At 37.0% G+C, this 18741-nt stretch overlaps 1 protein-coding gene across 1 annotated transcript; it reads right to left on the bottom strand.

Annotated features, from left to right (window-relative positions):
• Window positions 1-654: 654 nt before the first annotated feature.
• Window positions 655-16301, bottom strand: LOC119243936 (contactin-1-like; the record flags this gene model as incomplete). Its single annotated transcript, XM_037509752.2, has 8 exons — window positions 655-830; window positions 1109-1236; window positions 8662-8812; window positions 12207-12324; window positions 13244-13368; window positions 15446-15454; window positions 15871-16043; window positions 16202-16301. Coding segments are annotated over 8 exons (980 nt in total), but the record flags the coding sequence as incomplete, so codon positions are not given.
• Between the last annotated feature and the right edge of the window lie 2440 nt (window positions 16302-18741).

Here is an 18741-nt window from a genome sequence, read left to right as displayed (position 1 = left end):
AAATAAATAATTAAAATCTTTACAAAATGTTTCAAAATAAATAAATAAAAATAAAGTGAAAGCAAAGGCACTGGGCTCTCCAGATGACAGATATACTGAAGAACAGCACACAACATATAAAAATTGTATTAAAATTAAGGGGGAAATGGATGAAAAAGCCCATATTATTGATTAATAATATCTCCACTAAAATTCTTTTTTTATAATTTTTTTAAAAGATTTTTATTTTGTATCGAAGAGCTGGGGTGTAGGCCAGACATGGGGGGAATGAGAGGATTCCCCAGAAACAGAGTGGGGAGCAGAACAAGTGGATCCACTGAAATCCACTGCTGAGGAGAGCAGCAGGCGAGACAGGAGAGATCTGCTGCGCCATGTGGGTCAGTTCCCTGGCCAAAGATGAAACTCAGGCCACAGCGGTGGGCCATTGTGGTGCTAGCACTGAGACTTAACCCCTAGGCCTCCAGGAGGTCCTACACAAAATTGTTAGGGCTAGTAGCCAACTTTTAGGAAATTCAGGAGTACTATAATTAATATTTTAAAAATGAAGACAGTCTTTTTGCCTGTGTTTCAGACTCCTGAACACGATCATAGAAACACGAGTTTCAGTGCAGGGGTTCATTGTGATGGTAACAAGATGAAACTTAAAACACATACCATAAAATTCCGCTGATAGTGAATATTCTCTTTGTTAAAATCGATAACGTAGCCATTGAAGGACCAGACAAATGTGAGATCCAGGGCGGGGTCAAAGGCAGCAGCGCACTGCATGGTGGCGTTTTCTCCCACAGTGATATCAGCATTAATCGGGGCCAAGATAATTCGTGTAGGATCTGCACATTTTTTAAATAAAGGAGTAAAGCACAATTTAAGAAAATAGGAGAACTATATCATCTGGTACAGTGAAAGCATAACAATCAATAAATTTTGGTTTCTCTGTGTAAAGGCATAAAATGTTTTTCAAATTCAGAAACGATTTCATCAAGTAAGAACTTTGCCCAGGACGCATTTGAAATGGGAACATATCTGAACAATAAGCATAGCACTGAGTCACATATACATTAGAAATTAGCACCAGCAAACTTAAATTATTAATCAAATGCCTTCTTACCTGTGATAACAAGAGTCCCAGTGCTATTAGCCTTCCCTCTATTATTTTCTGCAAAGCATGTATAGATACCGCCGTCATTCCTTGTGATGTTACTAATTTCCAAGCTGCCATCTTCCCAAATAAGTATTCTATTGAATGAAAAAATGCACAATTCTCAATATGAATTTAATAAAACACTTTTTATTGCATCTCTTAATATGAACAGAATCTTTAGATCATTGCATTTTACATAATTACTAAAAAGATTCCCTTTTAAGGTGAAACATTCTAGCCTTTGTCTATCATACTTTCTCAGCATTTACACATTGTTTTAGAAAACCCGCCTTCTGTTTTTTGGGTTTTTTTGGATTACAGCCATCTCTACCTGAACTCCTGCCTCCACCGTTGCCTCTCTGTAGTCTCTTCTCCACCTGTCAGCCAGACATCAGTGTCAGAGTCACATCATATCACTCTTTTGCTTAGTAATGTCACTCTACAGCACAATACTCTGTGACTTTCCATCACATGAATAGTAAGAGTACTTATTCATCATCCCCTACATACTTTCAAATTCAGAAACAATTCTATCGAGTAAGAAATTGGCACCTTGGGTAAATCTTTGCTTTCTCATTCTAGTTAGAATTACATACAAGTGTGTGTGGGGGGGCTGGATTATTCTGTGCCTCAACTATTCTGTGTCTTTGCCTTAATTATTACTTCTCTGTGCCTCTCAGTGTGCAAAAACAGAAAAAGTTTGAGAAAAGGAGCCTCTCATGGCAAAAGTCCTGGTGTAAGGATCTATACATGTGAAAACAACATGTTCAGAAACAGCAATAGATGTTATGGTTAGAGCAGCAAAAACACTAAGGCTTCCCTTGACTCTCTGATTTCCCAGTCTTGGCTGGGGCCAGCTGGTTCGGGTCCCCCACACACTTGTGCATTCCCCATTTGCCTGCTTGCTTCTTTGATCTCTTTTGTTTTCTTTCTTTGTTTAATCTATTTTTTTAATCTAAGGATTTATTTATGCATGCATGCAAGAACTGGGATACAGGCCAGACGTGTGAGGGTGAGAGGATTCACTGTAGACAGAGTGGGGAACAGAACAGGCAGATCTACTGAAATACACTGCTGTGGGGAGCAGCGGGCAAGTCAGAAGAGGTCTGCTGCATCATGTGGGTAGTTATCTGACTGGCCGGGGATCAAACTCATGCTGCAGAGGCTGCAGATAGCTTCGCAGTGCTGTGTTTAATCCCTTACGCCACCAGGGAGACTTTCTCGTTTTCTGTCTTATTCTACATAAAAATTAGGCTGCCCTTTAAGTGGGACTGGATCTTCGTGGTGTAGTTCTCTAGGTTTTCATTGTTCTGCACATGGACTCTGAGTAATCCTTTCTCATCCCACCACCACACATTGTAACGAGACACAAGTGAATGCAGAGATGCACACACACAGAGCATTCCTGCTGTCCTGTCCTCTTTCCCAGAGAGTTTTTCCTAATACGCATGTCATCTGACATACTTCAGTTTTACTTATTAGCTTTTCTTTCCATGATATGGTAGCATCCTGATGTCAGGAATTTGTATCAGCTTGTGCCCATCTCCCCAACAAGTCACATACCTATTAACTCAACTGTTCATTAGAAAATAAGTTTATGTGCCAGGAACACATTAAGTAATGAGACACCAATCACGGAGTAGCATTCAACCGTTATTCTTTTGAAAAAACGAATTAGATAGAGTTAAAGGGAAGCAAGTGGTTTTTCATAAAATGACATAGAAGCCACTGTGGGTCATTTCCAACTAGTCGGCAGCCTGAAAGAAATGAGCCCAGGTCTTCCAGAAATGTGATCTCAGGACGTCAGTTCAGAATTTGAAGTTGGATCATACTGTCATTTCCACAGATACAGAGAAATACCAACTAACTTTATTTTGGAGAACTCAAAGAAAGATATTATAAACCACTCTTAGCAACAGTTTCTGTAACATTAATATTTAGGAAATTTTTCTTTGGATAGAACCTAAATCCACCCCCCTGTCTGTTTCTTTCCTAGAGGCTAGAGACAGAAACTCATTACCTGCAAGTCAATTATATATGACATATGGGGAACATATATTTATTATATAACTATTTTACATATGTCTCACACTTCGATTCAATATTGGCTCGCCTCTCATTGGGTTTTTATTTTCTTTAAATGTTTAATTTCTAATCCTTACATTACCTCCAAAACTTTCTATAGCAAGTGCAAACAATTCTCATTATATTCCATTTTAAGGGGAGATATTGAAAAATAAAAGTATTTTATCTACCTTACTAGTGAATATCTATGTAAGAAAATACCCCAAATTCCACCAACAATATATTTCAAGATTTTCTTTCCCCCTTTTAAGCATTGATTCCATTTCAAGCTCACTTCTGAATACTTCTTTGTTTCTTGAAGAAGAAATGCAGTATCAAAATAATGTGACCATACAAGTAGTTATTTGATACTGTGGATGCTCTGACAATGTGCCTTTAAGTTCTTCAACTGTGAGGAATGTAATTGATCCACTACCTTAGTTGCTGCACTAAGAAATTCATCACTGTGTTTGAGTCAAGCCCGTACTCCCCACAGTTTGCTCTCCATCCATCACTGACTGAGCCCAGAAAGACTTTTACGACAGCTCTGTTCTTGGAAGACAACAGATACCTCTAACAGGCATTTCTGGCTTAAAGACCAGCAGCCGGCCCTACTCTTGAAACTGCACTGCAGTCCAAGTTGCTCCCCCCTGGCCTTCTTCTTTCCCTCTCTCCCTCACCTGGAATCAGATTTGCATAGTAATAGCAACTAGACAGAGAGGGGCAGCAGAACAGGCGGATCTACTGAAATCCACTGCTGCGGGGAGCAGTGGGCAGGAGGGAGAGGTCTGTTGCAACATGTGGGTAAACTCCCTGGCCAGCCAGGGATTGAACTCATGCTGCAGTGGCTGGCAATAGCTTCATAGTGCTGAGACTTAACTCCCCTGCGACACCAGGGAGGTCCAACAACTATTCTTTTGAGAATTTAAACTGACAGTTTTCTCACATGTATTAGATGGCAAGTAATCTTTATCATCTGTGTCATTCATCTCACCTATACTTTCAAATACTTATCCCCTCACACTAAAAGTCATTTTTAATTGGTAAAACACAACAAAGATAACTGAGACTCTGTGGAAAATATAGTGGTTATCAGAGGGGGAAGGAGGTAGGAACAACATTAATGTGTGTTGGCACTGGAGCTCTGTGGGAGGGGCAGGGAGCACATGCACAGTCACAGGCAAAGTTACACTCTCAAAAGTGTAGAATTATGGAGTTAAATGGCCCCCCCTAGTGGCTTAAGGATTAAGTTTCAGTGCTATCACTGCTGTGGCCTTAGTTTGATCCCCAGCCAGGGAGCTGACCCACATGGTGCAGCAGACCTCTCCTGTCTTGCCCATTGCTGCCCTCAGCAGTGGATTTCAGTGGATCTGCCTTCTCCTCCCCACTCTGTCTCTAGTGAATCTTCTCACCTCTGGCCTACACACCTCTGGCCTACACCCCAGTTCTACACACACACACACATACACACACAATGTTATATGAATGAATGGCAAATCAGTAAACTTTGATAAATAAGAATATTTTAGTATTTAAGGACTTGAATATTTTAATAAGAATATTTTAGGAAGTTGATATTCTTTTATATCAGTCCTATTCTTAAGTCAAACTCAAAAACTTAAACATTCAGGACCTCATCTTTATCTTCAGATAATATGATATAGATGGGCATAGAATATTAGCTAGGACAAGCTGGTCTTTAATAAATTAGTCACTATTGTTAGCAAAATTGCTCCAGAGTAACTTCCATCTTATCTGTTAATTGTCCAAGCATAACAACTCTGAAATAAAAAAGCATCCTGGAGATACCATTAGAAAAAATGCTAAGGATAAAGATCAATTCAGAACTTACAGCAATCCATTGGATATAGTTTAACAACTACAAAGAAATTCTGTTGGTGATCTATATCATTTTAGCCCCAAAAGAAATCATAAGATAGAACATAATTGCAACTTATCAAGATTCATGTCTTCTCTCTACAGCTGCATTATAACATTTCACAAGCCACTAATTAGGCACAGAAATAACTTTGCTATGTGGAACCAAATTCTATAATTATATTCATCAGAATGAGATTATAATTGTGTTTAAAAACAGTTATATAGTAATTCAAAATGGATCAAAAACTTGGACATAAGATCTGAAACCACAAAATACATCCAAGAAAACACACAAAACACAATGCTTGCTTCAGTGATATCTTTGGGGACTCAATTTGTTTGCAAGGCAAACAAAAGCAAAAACAAATGAAACTACCCCAAATTAAAAGCTTCTATACAGTGAAAATAATGATCATTAAAATAAAAGGACATATAGGATGGGAAAAAATATTTGCTCATCATATATCAACAAGTGGCTAATATCCAAGATCTATAAACAACTCATATAACTCAACAACAAGAACAACAACAAAAATAACCCAATGAAGAAATGGGCAGAAGAGTAAACACTTCTCCAAAGAGGAAATGCAGATGGCAACAGGCACATGGGAAAATACTCATTATCACTTATCATCAGGGAAATGTAAATCTAAACCACTATGAGATATCATCTTACACCAGTGATAATGGCACATATCAAAAAAAAAAAGTACTGGCAAAGGTATAGGAAAAAGAGGAAACTTCATACAGTATTGGTGGAAAAAGGTTCAACTTTTGTGGAAAACAATACAGAGGTTCCTGAGAACTTTAAACATAGATTTGCCACATGATTCAGGAATCCCTCTCCTAGGTATCTACCCAAAAAATACAAAAAACACAAACTTGAAGGGATATGTGCACTCCAGGGTTCATTGCATCACTATTTGCATAGCCAAGGTAAGAAAACAGCCCAAGTACACAGTGACACCTGTGTGGATTAAGAAGACGGTGTACATATTCACCATGGGTATTAGGTATTAGGAAAACTACTCTTGTCATTCGGTCCAACATGAATGGAACTTAAGGGGGTAATGTTAAGTGAATTAAGTCAGAAGGAGAAAGACAAATACCAGATGACTTCACTCACATGTGGAACAGAAAGAAATAAAGCAAAGGAACAGACAAAAACAAACCTAAACAAATGCTCAAAACCTGACTGCAGAACTGAGAAAAGGAGAGGGAGACACAGAAAGCAAAGGATGATTTGGGCATTGGTGGCAACCAGGTGTGACAGCAGACACGTGAAGAGCAATGTTATCTCAGTAAAGACTGTAATAAGGGCCTTCCCAGTGGTGCAGTGGTTGAGTGCTGGCAGCACCGGTTCCATCCCCAGCTGCCGGTGAGGGTCCCACATGGAACGCACACCTCTCCTGCCTCCCGCTGCTCCCCTCTGCAGTGTATTTCCTCAGTCTGCCTGCTCTGCTCCCCGCTCTGGCTCTGGTGAATTCTCTCACCCTCCCGCGCTTCTGACTGTACCCAGTGCTTGTATAAAAAAATGAATAAATCTTAAAAAAAAAAGACAGTAATAAGTAGCATCTCACTCCTAAATTTTGGGGCTTCTGCCTCTCTGTGCAGTAGAAACTACATGATATAACCAAGGTCTGTACAGCAGCTTGCCTTCCTGAGGAAATGCCAAATTAATGTCTTATAAACTCTAATAATGTGCTAAAAAACAACATTTTAAAAAACAGTTACTTCTTGAATATATTTTTCAATAGAAATGTTTTCTCTAAAAAATTTATTCAAATGTTTTATCCACATTATTTTATAATATTCAAACATACCTCATAAAACACTACATTTGTTATAAATTGGTACTTAACTAATTCAAGCTACTAATGAAGAAAAAGTAGGGCAGACTCTTTCACCACGAAGTAATATGATTTGATTCAAAGACTTTAAAGTATTACAACAGGATTACAATATAGATTTTAGGAATGAGGCTTTTTTTCTTTTTCTGAACATGTGTTGATATTTTAGGAAACCCAATCCACGGTTTGAGAAATCCTTGTTTGTAGAAGTTCATGATTTTGGTCTTCATTAGAATCAGAGCACAATTTTTTTTAATATTTATGCATTGAAGAACTAGGGTCTAGACCAGAGATGTGGGGGGTGGGAGGGTGGTGAGAGAATTCACCAGAGATAGAGTGGGGAGAAGAACAGGCGGATCTACTGAATCCACTGCTGAGGGAGCAGCAGACAAGACAGAAGAGGTCTGCTGCACCCTATGTGAGTCAACTCCCTGGCCAGAGATCAAACTCAGGCCATAGCCATGATAGCACTGAGACTTAACCCCTAGGCAACTAGGGAGGCCCCTGAAATAATTTTTAATTTAAAAAAAAATCTTATTTTCTTCACTTTTTACAGAATACGTTCAAAAATTAAAATTATCTTATTCCTCCCTTATTTAAGCATCAAGGTAATTTCCTATTACTTTGCATAGAAAATGCTATTATTGACAATGTGAATTACTAGGTCTCATCTCTGAAAACTCTCTCCATTTTTGTTTAAGAGAAGCCATGTTGAGACTCCTCATGCAGTTCCTTAACACCCAGACTCTCCCACTTAGGACCTCTGCATGTGCTGCTATCACTGCCTGAAATAGCCTCTACTCCCCAACCTTCTGTCACACTGCTCCTATTTGCCATGTTAGCTTTTTTCTCCTCACACTTTTATGCTCAAACTATTACTTCTTATTTTTCATTTTTTTAATTTATTTTTCTTTAATTTTGCATGGAAGAACTGGGGTGTAAACCAGAGGAGCGGGGGGTGAGAGGAGTCACCAGAGACAGAGTGGGGAGCAGAACAGTCAAATCTACTGAAATCCACTGCTGAGGGGAGTAGCAGGTGAGACCGGAGAGGTCGGCTGTGCCCCCTGGCCAGGAATTGAACTCAGGCTGTAGAGGTGACAGTGCTGAAGCTTAACCCCTAGGCCACTAGGGAGGCCAAAATATTACTTTTTATAGAAAACTTGTACAAACTATACAGTGTGCTTTTTATACAAATAACCTATGCAAATAGCATGTTTTTGCTTTGTACCAGTCATAAAAGACTGGTCTACTTGCGAGGAAGATGAGAATTTTATGTTAACTTAAGAAGATGGGAAGAGATGATTTGTACTTTTAAATCACCTCTTCATTTATCCCATTGAGGACTCATTTCATATTGGAATATATAATAGGCCAAATCCATAAAATTAAACCAAAAGTGAATGTCCTCATTAGGGAAAAATAAATCAGAGAGATTTCATTTTATTTTCCATTGTTTATTTTTTTGTGGCCTTGGGCAATTTACCAAAAATCTCTGAGCTTCAATTTTCTAAATTACTTATAAATTACATGAGCCTGAATCTGAATCCTGATTATAACAGATGCTGACAGTGAAGGGCAAGTATTTCTGTTCATCTTAGAACTACAGATTCTTCTGTGGAGCAAAGTCATAAAAAACATTTACATTATCAATATGAAAGCAAGTCCTCTACAAAATAAACTACTGAAAAATAGAATTTTAATTGGATTTCTAATTTCTGAACTGACCTGCTGCTATTGACAAGCCATTCTGTCCCTTTACTCCATGAAAATTTGGGTTTAGGTGCAGCTTTGGGTTTGCATTCAATTATTACCCTTCCTCCTTTGGCAGCCAGGATCTTTTTCTTCATAGGATTCATTTCAAAAGTCGGAGCCAAAGCTAAAAGGAAAAAATGATTATTTTTTCTCTTTTGCTACAAAAAAATTTCTTCTGTACTATAGAATGCTTTATTCTCATTTGATTAATAATCAATGGGAAAGATTAATCTCACTAAATATTATTAGCTATGATCAAAAGATATTCCACACCTATCACCTTCATTCTTTTATTTAATTTTATTGAAATGTTTTACTTATAAAAATCACTCCAGTTTAAATGTTCATTTCTTGATGATAACTGTATTAATTATTACAGACTTTAGTTACAACCAAATTCAGTATAAATATTTACCTTGAAAGTGACATCCAACTAAATTGTTTTGACTCAATTGCACAATGGAAATGAAAGGCTAGAGGGATTGAGCACTAATATTAACATTGACATGGTCATCAGCAGTATTTTCAACCACACTTTAAACTGCTTACATTTTTCCAATGAGAGACTCAATGCCTATTAAGATTACATAATTTGCCAAAGCTGTCCCAGGAAGAATCAGGTGGGATTCACATTTGAATCTAGTTTCTTCTGATTCACCAGCATGCTTTTTTTATTACATAATAGGACATCTTTCATTACACAAACATTCACTGAAGGCCAACTGTGTGCAGACATCTTGAAAAAATAAAGAGAGATCTTTTCTTCAAAACCTACCTACCAACAGCCATGGGATGATGGATGCATTCAATTAATTGAGGACCACCTGAACCACTTGGAGTTCATCCTTACCTCAAAGTACCGAACAATAATTATGAAAGCAGGACATAGAGTCTTACAAAAGTTTCCTCCATTGATGACATGTATGGTGGTTCTCAATCTTCTGTCAATTATCAGACTCCAGAGGGAGTCCACCTACTCTTTCTGCACTTTCCAGTTATCTGTAACTGTGTCCTTTCTGCAGCCTACATTAAGTATGTCTTCACCTAGTGTTTGACACTATCATCTAGTGCAATGAGTCTCATGCTTTGTCTGTGCATCAAATTCAACTGAGGGTCTTATTAAAATATTGATTCAGTAGGTCTGGGGTGGGTCTTATATTTGACATGTCTAACAAGCAGGTATTGCTATTGCTGCTACTGCTCTGAGAAACACTTTATACAGAAGGTTCTAGTTTATCCCATTGTTTCTTCAGTTGAAATTTTGATAATTGGCAATAAACAATCAAATAACTTATGCTTTATTCCTAATAAAAAGGATGATATTTTATATGAGTTCCGTAAGTATATCGAGGTGACACTGTAAGAAAGCTGAGACAGTTCAATAGGATTATATTTTTAAATCTTAATTCATCTAGAAAAGGAGAATTTTTCTTGAATCAGTTAAGTTTAAATGAAAAAAAAATTGTGTGATTTAAATGTCTTCATAATTAGAGATTATTTGAATATCTAGTGATAGATTCTAGACCATGCCCTCAGACTTTCTGGAAACAGGAAGTAATTATGGAGACAATTACCTCAACTAAGAAGAGGCATGCATTTTTTGACTTGGTTGCTCTGCACTGCTCCTATTTAAAAATTAGTATTTGTTGTAAAATAAGTACTCAAAAAATTGGTGGATGAATGAGTAAATCAAATAAGTCAGGAAAAGACAGCACTGTTCAAAAAGTTAACGAACAAAAATAGGTTGAAACAAATATAAAGATGTTCAGGAACATCATTCAGAGCCTAAAACCACTTAAATGATTTGTGTAATGACTACATTAGCAGTCATCGAATATTTGAATGAATTTAGATGGGCATATAGAAAGATTCTTCAGTCTAAGCTGCTGAATTTTCACATTACTTTCTAATGTATTTTAGTAAACAAGAAATTTATGAAGTCTAAGCATGAATGCTTTCTTGATGCCCAAATAAACTAGATTAAATATATTTGCAAGGAATTCTGACTTCAGGGAGAAAGAAATAGAATATGATCCTTGGCATAACAATGGGACAAGGGAAATTAAAAAATAAGAAGAATAAGAAGGCTTCAGCTCTTTTTAAAGATCTTCTTTAATACTTTTCTACAATGATCTCATTTCTTTATATGTGCTTTTAATGTCACTCAATTGTGATAACAATGTTCTAAAGAAACTTCCCTTTGGTGCAACAATAATGAAATAGCCTACCCTGAATCTTTGCTTTATCATTCTAGTAATCATTTCTAGAAGAGAAAGTCTGACTACCTGGATTCATTACTTGTAATATGCCAAATCCTGGTGACAGTTCAAATAACATAAAAATGACAAAAAAGAGCAAGACTATAATTAAAGTAGGTATAATGAAAATAAGAAAATGAAAATAGATTTTTATGAGATAAAATTTGAGAAATTTAGTAGACGTAATGTGGGAGGATTTCTTTCTTTAGAACAGAGGATATTTTGGTGTAAGATATTAATGAGAGAGAGGGAAGTCATTTCAAACATGCTACATTTGGGGTTGTGAGGTTACCAGAGGAATGTTTCTACTACTGAATAGAAAGTTTTTATACTGAGTTTGAAGCTGAGGATAAAAATCTGAGCCAGAGACCGAAATGGCAGGATGATTAATAGTTAATGGAATAGGAAAAAAAAATTCAGTTTTTTTTTAATTTAAAAATAATATCCAGGCAATAATAATATAGAAATACATGGAAGAATGAGGTAGAAAATGGAAAGTAATTTGAGGAGTGGATATCTCCCAGCATTGCTAGCTGATCTGAGGAAGGGGAGAAGATGACACTGGAGGAAGGCAGCTGAGAAGACATCGTCGGGAAGCTATGGAGAGCACTGAGTCACCAAAGGCAGGGAAGGAGAGGTCAAGGATGAAGCAGTATTAGAAGTTTGAGAGACGCAGGTTCAGACATTTGGTGGATGTGCTTGGCTGAGGAGCCAAAGGGGCGAAGCTACCATCTGAGAGATGGAAAGTTGAAATTGTTTCTTTTAGTAAGTTTCAATTTTCATGGAGAAGGACAAAAGCAATATGAACGTAGAAGTTACAGTGGAATAAGGAGCTTGAGGCATGTCCAGAAGGTTTTCTGAATAGCAATGGTAGGGGATGAAACCCGGCAATGAAAAAGCAGCTGCTTACAGACTCCTCTGAGACTGGATCTCACACATCGTGGGGGAGTCAGCCAGCATTATTGGATTTTCAAGCCGTGTTCAGCAGCCCAGACACAAGAAAGGACAAGACTTAAAATAACTGCAATGTGTGAGCTTAGCTTATTGTTGTTTTTTTCAATTTTAGCTATTGTACTACCTACTACCTCACATTTATTTACTGTTCTTTAATGAGAGGAAGAACAATAATGTATTTCAAATGATGTTTTAAAAGTTTTAACTTTAACAAATCAAGAAAATAATGTCAACACAAACATGATCTATAATGACTCTATTTGCCTTCTTTGTTGACTGTTAACAGAAACTAGAAATGATACTGACCTAAGATCTTCAGCTCCGCGTTGGCATAAATGGCTCCATGAGTGTTTTCAGCTATGCACTGGTACATTCCAGCATTGTCAAAAGTCACATCATATAGTCTCAATTCTCCTTTATGATACTGAAAAGAACACCAAATAAGACACATTCCCTTAAAAAACTTGAGTAGAAATGCCTCCATTTCAGTGTAGGCTTGGTTGTCTTTTATTTACATTATTTGTGCCACCACTGTTAACTCCTAAGTCGAGTGGAGTTGGGGTGTTCATGGCAGGGGGAGTGGCACCACTTACTCTTGTCTGATACATCCCACAGAGCTGAGAGTTCACCTTCTCCCTCCTGCCCAGCTAGGAGATTACAGTGAGAAGGCCCCACTATTGCTACTTGTCCCTAGGGCCAAAGATAGGAGCCTGGCTCTTACCTCTATTTCTGTGGGTTCAGGAGAAGAGTGGCAAGAAAAAGAGGACAGTATCACGTAGTGGAGTTGGATGAGCAGGAAGAGGGTAAAATGTGGAAAAAGGGTGCCTCCCTGCTGGCGCAAGGGGTTGGTACACAATCTGAAGCTATCCGCTGCCACCGCAGCGTGAGTTTGATCCCCGTCCGGCCAGGGAAGAACCCACATGGTGTGGCAGACCTCTCCTGCCTCACCTACTGTTCCCCTCAGCAGTGTTTTTCCATCAGTCTGCCTGTTCTGTTCCCCACTCTTTCTCTGGTGGATCCTCTCACCCACACACCTGGCCTGTACTCCAGTTCTTGTATGCATAAATAGATAAATCTTTTTTTAAAAAAAGTGGAAAAAAGGAAAAAAATAAGGAGGAAGCGTGAGAGAGAACGGAGACATCAGATTACAGTAAGTTGTTTAGGCTGAAAGAAGCAACTTTATGTTCATTCTCGTTTGCTGTATTTAGTAGACATGGTGTTTCAGGGTTCTAGGTGTCCTTACTCTATTCCCACTCTTTCTAAATTTATCCCAGGACCACCTGGGGATGTTGCCTGATTATGGACTCCAGAATTATTGTATAAAGCACTTGAATGACACATACCGCATATCCATTTTTCAGCCATCGGATGCTGGGGATGGGCTTCCCTGTGGCCACACAAGGCCAGTAGAGGTCACTCCCTATATCCACTTCAGTGTCATTGATGTGTTCTACCCACTCTGGATACGCTAAACAAGAAAGAACATTGTATATGTAAAATGCAAGTTCCAACACAAGTCACAATTTCAAGGGTACAAACATTACCTGTAGTTGGGGTCCTGAAGAGTATACCAGATATTTTTTATGTCCGAAAACCAAGATTAGAGCCACTGGATTGCATTTCTATAGGTAAATTTTATCCTGCATTATAACAGCATGTGGTAACTATAATTCAAATCTTTTTTTTTTTCTATTGGTGGACCATTTTTTGGGAGGTAAATTCATGAACAGCACTACAATTATTTGTCATTTTTCTAAGTCTTTCAAAATGACCACTAAAGTTCTAAAGAATTATCTCCATTTACTATGATACTCTCTTTTCTCTGTTTGGATAAAGTTGTAATCTCTTCCACTCCCTCGGGTATATGTTGCCTCTTAATGGATCTCTTGGCTAGTGGCCACTGTAATATCTTATTGCAGAACTAGAAAAAGGACTTGATAACTTAAATATCCATTCACTACTGGAAATTACATAGTAGCTATCATTGATAAAAATCTATGAGTCAATTAAATTGATTTCAACCTCATCAGTTGATCTAATCTAGTAGAACTTGCTAAGAGAGGAGAAAATGCTAGGAATTCCCTAAAAGAAAAAAATATTCTTCAATAAGATGCAAATTAATAATCAGATCATCTTCATGAATATTTAAATTGTTTGAGTAAGTCCAAATAGTTGTAGATAAATAAATATGTAACAAAATAAGTAGAAGAAGAAAATCTTGAGTGGAAGGTAGTATTTCATTTAATTTTCTTTGAAAATGAAAACTTTTATTATATTCACTATGGCAAAAGTAATTTATATATCTTGTTAGAGAATATTCAATGTGTATAAATAAATAGAACATAAAACATTTGTATAATCTCACTGAACTTTATCAACATTATGTTATATACATAATAGAGTGATAAATATTTTTATAATACATACAGCCTGCTTCAGTATATTTTTCAGTTATTGCATTTTCTCTGTAACATAGGAAGACAATTTTAAAAGCTGAATAACTATTAATTGATAGAAGTTTTATTTTTTATACAATCAAGTCAACACACAACACAGGAGTATCACTGCTTTCCTGCCATAACTTCACACAGATCACACAGAGATGCCACTTTCGAAAATATAATGAGAAGATATAATTGAATAAATTATTGAATCAGCTTGATATATTCTGTATATGGTTTAATTATGTAGCTTTCTGCTTGTTTGATTAGATCAAAAGATAAAACTTGGAGTGCCTCATTAGAAAAGAGAAAAAGTTCCCTTAAATTAACACCTATAAATATCAGCTGTCACCTTGATTCCTTTAAAGAATTAGAAATTAGTACAGAATTCACTCTTTTAAGAACCTGGGATACAGTTTCCTGGGGGTCTTACATATGATATGAATACAGTATGTACCTCAAGGTCAGAGAAAGTACTTCCTTTACCTATCCTTGCTCCTAGCATGGTGTCTACCACTGAGCAAATACCCAATACATGACTATCCACTCAATGATCTTGTCAAAGACTCAGGTGTATCTTCAATGGGACAGACAAGTTTCCAACTGTGGAGTATTAAAATGATCATTTCAGCCTGAAAATGTTCAAGTGTTTCTTCAAAGACAACATTTGATCCTCCCAAATATAAGTTTATTTTGATGTGTGATAACAAAACACTTGTGCCATAAAAATTGTGTCAAAGAGGGCCTCCCTGGTGGCCTAGGGGTTAAGTCTCAGCACTATCACCACTGTTGCCTGAGTTCATTCCCCAGCCAGGGAGCTGACCCACATGGAGCAGCAGACCTCTCCTGTCTCATCCACTGCTCCCCTCAACAGTGTATTTCAGTAAATCTGCCTGTTCTGCTCCCCACTATGTCTCTGCTGAATCTTCTCACCCCCTGTACCTCTGGCCTACACCCTAGTTCTTCTATCCCAAAAGAAAAAAATCTTTAATTAAAAAAAAAAAAGAAGTGTTAAAAAAAATGTTCCCTTAAACCAAACTTCCTAAAAGTGTGACTCCTAAACTAATTTGTATAATTGCATTTCCTAGAAACTTCTAAACAGACCTTCTAAATCTGAAACTCTGAGGACCCAGAACCAGCAATCTACATTTTAATAAGCTTTCCAGGTAATCTGGTGCTTGCATATTAAAGGCATAAATTAAGTCAGAATGCATAGGTTCTTCTACAAATGATAGCTATTCAAAAAGAGGAAGAAGGTAGTAAAAAACTGTATCAATTGTATGTTCTGAAATTATCAGGAACATCTTTTCAATATATTGGTATTACTATGATACTAACAAGTGCATAACTTCTATAATTAATATTTATGACTTAATTAAATATAACACAAATATTTCATCCTTTTGTATAACATTCTATACATCACCGTTTTTCAACTGTTAATCTTTATATCCTAATTTTTTAAGTATGGAATGTCTATAAATAAGATATTCATGAAATTTATATTAAACTAAAAACCCACCTTGAACAAATTCTTGCTTGGTGTTTGTCCTTTCCTCTAATGTTCTCAGCCTCACATTCATATACCCCTTCATCTTCTAACTGAATATTGAAGATCTTGAGGACAGCCCCAGAGGTGCTAAGCTCAGCAGTGCTTGGCATTGGTTCTAGAACTTTCCGCCACCGGATATCAGGAACTGGACTTTAAATAGGAGATAATAAGAGTTAAGGGTCTACAATGCTTACAAAGCAATCACTTATGCTTCTATTGTATACACATTCACATCACTTATTTCCTAAAATTGTACAAAAAAATTAATGCACTTCTATTATGTTAATGAAAAATGTCAGTATACTTACTTGCCAAGGGCAAAACACTCTAAAGTCACATTTTGGCCCATCAGTGCATATATGTCCTTGAACTGAACTACTATATCAGCAGGATATGGCTTTGTTGTTCCTAATATTAAAGAAACACAAACACACAAATTATTAAGCAGAAAAAGGCTTTTAACATGATTCTGTAAGATTAAAACTATTTCTTTTTTTTTAATATTTATTTTATATATTCTTACATCATTTTTCATTTTTGCACAATGTATGCATTTTCATTTTGGTTATATTCCCCATACAATTGTACACCTCCCTTATTTTAACATTAGTCCTTCCTCTCCCCACCCATCCCCCCCCCCCATAGTTTGTCTCTGGTTTATAGTTGCTTGTTGATTTGATTTTACTTTGTATTTAATCAGTTTTTTCCTGGTCCCTTTTTTAGGTTTTCTAAAGTCCTGCTATGAGTGAGACTGTCCAGTATTTTTCTTTTCTTTTCTGGCTTATTTTTTTTCTTTTTGATAGTTGTGTAACTACATGGTAATGACTAAAACTTCAATAAGTTTTTAAGGAGGATCTAATATGTGTAAAATATTTGCGCTGCGTATTTATGAAGGGTCACTCAGGCTGGAAGAGAAGAAAGGAAATGAGGTATAAGGAAAAGGAAAAGAGGATGAAAAAGAAAGAGGACATAAGCAAAAAGAAGAAAGAAGTATCTAGGAGATGAAAGCAAAAGAAAGAATGTTGAAAAGAGGAAGGGAAGAGAAATGAAGAAAAATGCTTATCAAGACATCACTGTTCTTATCAATGTAGACAATTAATTGAACTGATATCAGCTCTGAAAGATGTATCAGTTTCTTAATCATACAGGATAAAAATAGGTCACTGTTTCCAATGTATTCTTTGGGATCACACCATGAATTTTGTACTTAGCAATATATAATGCTAAAGACAAATTGATAGACAGTGTACTGAAATGAAGTCAAAGAAAAATAAAATGTCTGAAAGAGTGACAGCCAAGGAGAACAGTATGAAGGCCTAGGAAAATTTCAGCAAGGCTAGCATTTGAACTGGTCTGGTTCAGACAGAGAGAATAACATGATAATGCCTAAGGGTATGTTGGGATTTACAAAGGCCTAGAATTCAAATTACATTGAAGTAGATGTAATGGATCTGAGCTTGAACCTACAATCTGGAAGGTTTACATGAAGCTGTTAAAATTAAATATTTTGAGACCAATTTCCTTGATAGCCAATTAGCAATGGGTCGGGCAAGAGAAGTCATATTACTCTTCTCTTTTATTTATTTGTTATTTTTTAAAGATTTTATTTTATTTATTGATTTATGCATACAAGAATTGGGATGTAGGCCAGAGGTGGAGGGTGAGAATATCCACCAGAGGCAGAGTGGGGAACAGAACAGGAGGATCTACTGAAATCCACTGTTGAGGGCAGCAGCAGGCCTGAGAGGTCTGATAGGAGAGGTCTGCTGTGCCATGTTGGTCAGCTCCCTGGCCAGGGATTGAACTCAAGCTACAGTGTCTGGCAATAGCTTGATAGCATTGAGACTTTAAGCCCTGTACCATCAGGGTGGCCCTTATCTTCAATTTAAGTAGAAGACCTTGTGGTAATTTTAAGGGATGGAGCATGGAGAAAGAAAATATAGAAGAGAGTAAGAAATCTAAAGGAAGCTGTTTCATTCATACAGGCAAAACAGGCAAGGGTCTGAGCCAGGACATAGTCACAGTAAAACCAGAAAGGAAAGAATTAATATAAGTTGTATTTTAGGAGAACCATGAACATGCCCCGTGATTGGTATTTTCTCAATTATAGATTAAAATCCAATTCACTAGAATCCTCTGTGAAGCTGGTTCAGATTCCCAGGTCATACCCCAAGCCTGGTGATCATGTCTTAGGTTTGGACATTTTATCAAACTTTCAGTATGCTTACTACTAGTTGAGAACCCTTGGATTCACTGCCCTGATGATGGAAGAGACAAGTTGACTAAAATTCTATCCTAAGTTCATAGAAAATGACAGTATTGCTAAATGAGATGAACACTAAAAGGTGAGGTTCAGAGGGAAGATAGCAGGAATGTATGGAATGTTTTGATCTTAACATCCTTGAGAACCTTCTGGGTGAAAAGTCCAGGGGGCAGCCTAACTACCAGCAAAGTTCTGGAAATGTGAATTTGGAGTCATCCTGATAGGATTATAGTTGAAAAGGTATAAACGGTGGAGAATATCTGGAAAGATCAGAAACTTAACAATGAAGATATAGTGAAGGACACCACATAGAATTTATCAGAGAAGTGGGAAGGAGATGAAAATTGAGTCAGTGAAAGGAGTCAAGAGATGTATAATGTCATGCAGAAGGTTCATATAGAATCAAGACTCAAAGTGTCCTTTCAATTTAGTGAGTAAGTCATTTGATCATTCAAAATTGTTGCATTGAATATAAAAGAATATGCAGAGGGAAAAGAATTGAGGGCAGAGGATGAAAAATTAGAAGAGAGAGGAGTAAGAGGTGAGGTGAACATTCAATATGAAATCAAATGGGATGTAAACTAG

The sequence above is a fragment of the Talpa occidentalis genome, unplaced genomic scaffold (genome assembly GCF_014898055.3).
Source record: "Talpa occidentalis isolate TD23 unplaced genomic scaffold, MPIMG_talOcc4v2.1 talOcc4.1313, whole genome shotgun sequence".
NCBI lineage: Eukaryota > Metazoa > Chordata > Mammalia > Eulipotyphla > Talpidae > Talpa > Talpa occidentalis.
Note: the sequence above shows the minus strand (reverse complement) of the source record. Positions and strands in the feature narration are given on the sequence as shown.